The sequence below is a fragment of the Armigeres subalbatus genome, unplaced genomic scaffold, assembly GCF_024139115.2.
Source record: "Armigeres subalbatus isolate Guangzhou_Male unplaced genomic scaffold, GZ_Asu_2 Contig736, whole genome shotgun sequence".
NCBI lineage: Eukaryota > Metazoa > Arthropoda > Insecta > Diptera > Culicidae > Armigeres > Armigeres subalbatus.
In genome coordinates this window covers 129,428-135,546 of record NW_026943519.1, presented here as the reverse complement: position 1 = coordinate 135,546, position 6,119 = coordinate 129,428, and the positions used below count along the sequence as shown (strand labels likewise).

Here is a 6,119-nt window from a genome sequence, read left to right as displayed (position 1 = left end):
GTTAGCATATAGCCTGAAGGATGCCGAAACACTTTACTGAAGAAGGTACGTTTCTGGAACGTCTACAAATGTTATAACGCTTCGAAGATTGATTGTTCGAACCAAATGGAGGAAATCAATGTTTCTGCCAGCACTACCGGGCAACCTCTGGTCTTGCTTCTTGCCCCGATTCTTACGTTGGGAAATGATTCTGAATAACTCTTGCATCCCAGCTTTATAGGATCATTAATTTTGATATAACTTTCAGTTAAATTATTGGTCCATGTAGTTCGGCAGTGCTGGCAGAATAACCGATTTTTTGCGTATCGTTTGAACAAGCAATCTTCGAAGGGTTATAACATTTTTTGTGGACATTCCAGCAACGGACCTTCTTCAACAAAGTTTTTCGGCATCCCTCAGGTTATACTTTAACACAATATGTCACTTGGTTTACGATAAACTGAAACCTCTAGAAGTAGAAATGCAAAAATTATTGTTTTTCCATACTAATTTTCATACAAACTTGAAACGCGATGCGGAAAGCGAGGAAGCAACCAATGACGCCCCACTCTAAATGAGTATGTATCTTGTGTGGAAAGTACAATGGATACACTATGCCCAGGATGCCGAGAATGTTTCCCAGCCGAAAACATCCTAGACCGGACCGTGAATCGAACTCGCCATCTCCGGATTGGCAATCCTACGCCTCCGCTCGCTATGCTACTGAAGACCCCTAAATAATCATCACTATAGTGTACACCTGAAATGTCAAAGGGGTAATTCAAAATTTATGGCAGCCAGAGGCCATTCAATGGGTTGCCGGTTCGATCTTACTCTGCCTAGACGACACATATCAGGCAGGAGGATGCTGTTTATAAGCTTCAAAAGACAAACCGAAGTGCAGGCTGTTCGAACGTTGCATTTCTAATAATGATTAAAGTCGCTCCTGACGGAATCCAAGTTTAAAAGTACTCGCGTTTTCGTTTTCGATACGGAAGCAACGCACAACTGTCATTTTTGTTGATTTAGTTTTGCTGCGTCGCAGCATGCGTGAAAAAATATAAATGACAGTTGTGCGTTGCTTCCGTATCGAGTGGTGTGCCCCCGAAAACGCGAGCATTTTGAAACTTGGATTCCGTCATGAGTGACCTTAAAAATGTGCAACAGCAGTGGCTTTGTGGATGTCTTACTTGTTGTTTTTGTTTGATTCATTGCAATTGACGATCAAAGTGTGGATGAATTTCGCTCATGAACAGAGACAGACACTCACAGTGTTCAACTTAACTGGACATGTAAACTTCATTTTGTTGTCATTGCGATAGAAATCTGGTAAACAGCTTTCATCTATTATTTTCTAAACGTTGTGAAGTGCGTTTTTCTGCGATAACGAAATGCGATTCACACAATCAACTCTGATGCTTGTCGAGACGTCGTCAGTGATTGTAGGGTCTTAGCACAAGTAGTACTCAAATGGCCAACCTTGACGGACAATTCCATTAATCGTTTATACCTCATTCTGACCAAAATTCAGAATTAGACTATACCCACATCCAATGTGTTGAAGAACGGGTTGGCTTCAAATAGGGGGAATGACGGGGGTTTTTATGAATGATTATGCTTAAATTTGGCCTAAATATTCTTTGCATGTCAATGAATATTGTGGCCAAATTTCATAAAATTTGGACGCCAAAAACCCCCTGCCAATAATAGAACAAAACCTGCCAAAGTCGTCTTTTCCCCTAATTCGGAAGAAAGTAAAATAAAAAAAGTTAGCCTCATAATTGCGATACACCTCTAGTGCAGGTTTTCGGTTATGAAGAGAAAACAGAAATTAATCCATTATGTATATGCCTCATATTCATTACATTGCTACACAGAAATAATAAGCCTCTTAATAATTGAATTAGAATTTAAAACATATTAAAATTAGACATAAAAATAATTGTTATGTAATTAGTTCGATATTGATTTCCACACGAAAATATTCTTCACAAAATAAAGAAATAAGAAAATAAAAATAAAGCCACATGATCGAAAAAGAACGTTTACCCTAACTAACCGTTCTGCATGCGCGCGATCCTGGATCGCTCATGCAGGCTTGTTCATGCTGTGTATTGCTAGCGATGATCTTGTACAAAAATACAACAGCTTGAGTGTTAAGGACAATCCTCCCGAAATCCAGAGCTAGCAAGCTGAAAAAAACAAGTTGAACCGAAAGCATTGATTAGAATCGGAAATCGCCTATTCTTAAGGACAGGCCTTCCGGAATCCAAATTTTAATCTACTCGCGTTTTCAATGGTACACCACTCAATACGGAAGCAACGCACAACTGTCTTTTTTCTGTTATTTCAGAGGCTTGTCCTTAAGAATATGGGATTTCCGATTCTTATCAATGCTTTCGGTTCAGCTTGTTTTGTCTCACAGCATTAATTTGTAGGCACTTATAAGCAATGATAGGATGATATGCTTTTGATGTGCGAACCATACAATGCCTCAGACAGTGTGATACAATTAATCGGTTGTAGAACAGAATTTAGAATGGTACCACATGGAACAAACCTTCTCGGGGCATGGTGTTTACCATTGGTGATAATCTGCAGTAGTGGTGCCCCCATTGGATTAGATGAAGCCATTGAAATCTTTTCCAAAACTCTAACCACCATGGAAACAGATTCGCAAAGTCCTGTGGTTCCTATTGAGGTGCCAGATTTGACGGAGGATGACGCGGAGGTTGGTAGTCATATATTATTGTCATCTATAACAGCACAGTACGATTTTTGTTTTCTAAACAGCAGATTCTCGATCAACTTGGCTTCAACTCATCTGCGGAAATGATGCAACATGAATATTTGTCAGATATCAAGTCTAAGATAATGCAGTATCAGCGTCTATATGGGTTGCCAGAGACCGGAGAGCTGTGTCGAGAGACGAAAATATCGCTTCGAAGACCGAGATGTGGAGTTAGTGATGTTGCCGCATATGGCGAGGACTACAAATGGACCAAAAACCTACTGACCTACTATGTAAGAAACTTCCCAGTGGGTGTTTCTATCGATTCCGTAAAAAACTTGCTGCGAACCGCATTCGATCAATGGAGTGCGGTGACCAATTTGGATTTCAACGAAACCGAGAACTTGAATGCGGATATTGAAATTGTATTTGGAAGTCGACATCACCCACATCGATGGCAGTATTGTGGGTCTGAACTGGGGGACACCACCTTGGCACACGCGTTCTTCCCACAGATAGGAGCAATTCACTTCAATACTAAGTTTTATTTTGGAACCCAAAATGAGGATGATTTTTTCAACACAGCCATGCATGAAATCGGTCATGCCCTTGGGTTGGAGCATTCGGTGAACCCTGCGTCGATTATGTATCCTTCACTAGTGGCCCGTTTTAGCGAGATACCACTGATTGACGTTGAGGTAACAGGAAAACTGATTACCTACTAATATTAGAATAATATTCTATCGAAATTGCAGAAAATTCAGTTCAAATATGGAAGACGCGAACGAGGCGAATCCTCTCCAAGCCCCGCATTTTGCAGTTTGGATAAGTTTGATGCGGTTCTAAACGATCGGAACAAAGAATTATATTTTATCTCGGGAAAGTACTATTTCACCAGGAATTCCGCTCATACACCGATTTTATTGAGTGAAAAATGGCCTGGAGTTCCCGGTAACTACACTCCACATTTTTTTTTGTTTACTACCATGGGACACTTGTACAGCATTTTGAATTTTCAGATCATTTGGACGCCGCTATAACCATCGCTTCTCTTACGTACATGTTCAGAGGTGAAGAAGTGTGGGCTTTCGAGAACAACAAGTTGGAACTCGGATATCCCCGGAAGATACGGCACACATTTCCCGGAATACCGAAAAATTTAGACGCCATCTCTCGCTACAGGGAAAAGTACCTTTTCGCATTCAAGAATGAACATTATTGGCGGTATAATATGGAGAAGAGAATTGTGGACCACTCTGGAGAACTGACGGAGTTCGGCGTTCCAAGTCGAGTCGATGCCGCGGCGTTCAACGAGACGCAAAATGCTATTATTTTCTTCAAAGGCAACACGCGATATGTATACGATTGTGACACTCTGCAAACTACAACGGACTATTCTCGTCCTCTTGGTTGCTGATTAAAATTGAAATCGAAATCAAGGTAGTTTATATGTTTAATAATTCCATTCAAACTTCTGAAGCCGTATTCCATAAAATATGAGTTAATGTTTCAATAGCAATACACTATTAAAAAAAAAGAATTTGGGGAACCACTGCTCAAAATCGATGAACCAACCAATCCCGTAGGGGCATCGCAAGCACAAACATCATAATCGAGCAACTTATGGACTGGGCTATAATCCTCAGTTAAATTAAGACTTCACGGAGAGCGGACACGAGGGCCGCACAGCAGCTGTCGCATGATGCCACCGCACCGGTAGCAGCGGTCCTAGCGGAAGAGATTCATCGATTGGCCGTTGCCGACGGCAGCACTCAGCAGAAAGTACTCACAGAGCGCCCTTCAGACAGCAGCAGCAGCCAAATGAAAATTTCACGGAATGTTCGGACTAACGTTTGGTTGCTTTGATTAGAAAGGTGCATTGTGCATTGAAAATTGGTTCTTCTCAGAGCTAGTCTTCTTCTTCTTCCTTTCTTACATACAAAAATGAGTTGCTCTGTGTTCGTATCCGCATAACTCGAAAACGGCTCGATGGATTTTCTTCATTTCTTCAGCAGATATGTTCATTGTAGTTTTCGACGGGTTTATATGTTATTTCCTCATGCAAAAATCACAAGTAAAGTTGAGTAAATTGTGAAAAACAAAATTGTTATTCGTATGGAAATTTCGCATGGGCAGTTCACAACGCTCATTTTCGCCTACTATACAGGACAACGTCTGCTTGGTCAACTAGTATTTTTCTTCTTCTTCTTCTTATATGTAAAAGTGTAACCATATAACTCGAAAACAGCTGGATAATTTTTCTTCATTCCTTCAGCAGATACGTTCGTTATAGTTTCCGTCGGGTTTATATGATATTTCCTCATGCGAAAAGCACGAGTTAAGTGGAGTAAATCATGAATAACTGAAATTAAGATTCGTATGAAAATGTCGCACAACGCACATTATCGCCTACTTCTTCTTCTTCTTCTTCTTATTGGCATTACATCCCCACACTGGGACAGAGCCGCCTCGCAGCTTAGTGTTCATTAAGCACTTCCACAGTTATTAACTGCGAGGTTTCTAAGCCAAGTTACCATTTTTGCATTGGTATATCATGAGGCTAACACGATGATACTTTTATGCCCAGGGAAGTTGAGACAATTTCCAATCCGAAAATGGCCTAGACCGGCACTGGGAATCAAACCCAGCCACCTTTGCATCAGTGGTGTCTGCAGAATTGAGTGGTCGGGAAACAGCTTTCCATTCAGATTTTAGTGGTTGCTTTATTGAAAATAAATCGGTTCTTGTCAGGACCACCATTACGTTTCAAAGAAAGTTAAGTTGTATTTTTTCCTAAATGCAACCGATCAGTGTCGGTAGAATTATGCTCAAATCTCAATCATCGAAGCCTCATGCGCGAGCGAACTCGCTTTAGTAAGGACAGTAAGGACAGCATCGCGATTGAGTTTTTCGCATCGTTTCGCTCATTCGCCGAACAATGATTTCGTTCCAGAAAGCATCAAAATCCATGTTTTATGTTTGCGTATTGATTTCCATTGTTTCAGGAAAGAAAGTTAATTCGATTCCGCGCTTAATTTGAATCGCAGATGAGATTTGAGAATTTGAGTTTTTCCCAACACTGCAACTGATAGTGATTGGCAAATTCAAGGCGTCCGGTGAGATTTTTTCGCAAAATCTGAATTTAATTATGTGCTGCTAGTGATTTAAAATGCGTATTACTGAAACGAGTAACAAGAGCAAGTTTTTTCAAACTGCAACATTCCCTTTCACAAACATCATTTTCAATGCCTAAAATGATGCAAGTTTTTGCTTATCTTGCAATATTCAGTTTGTGTATCGTATCACATCAGTGAACTGAGAAATATTAGTTGTGGGATACTAGTGAATACAGTGAAGATAGGGTTCTCTTGTACAAATGGTGATATCTACTGAAAAATCGATTTATTTT

General features: G+C 40.3%; 1 protein-coding gene across 2 annotated transcripts; it reads left to right on the top strand.

Annotated features, from left to right (window-relative positions):
• The first annotated feature begins 2,478 nt into the window (after nucleotides 1-2,478).
• Nucleotides 2,479-4,559, top strand: LOC134204598 (collagenase 3-like). Of its 2 annotated transcripts, none has more exons than XM_062679399.1 (4): nucleotides 2,479-2,710; nucleotides 2,776-3,408; nucleotides 3,466-3,661; nucleotides 3,730-4,559. In XM_062679399.1, exons 1-4 carry the CDS (start codon nucleotides 2,519-2,521, stop codon nucleotides 4,125-4,127), a joined length of 1,419 nt encoding a protein of 472 aa, XP_062535383.1. In that variant the 5' UTR covers nucleotides 2,479-2,518; the 3' UTR covers nucleotides 4,128-4,559. The 2 variants fall into 2 exon arrangements, with proteins under 2 accessions (XP_062535383.1, XP_062535382.1); XM_062679398.1 differs by having other exon boundaries at nucleotides 2,773-3,408.
• Nucleotides 4,560-6,119: the final 1,560 nt, after the last annotated feature.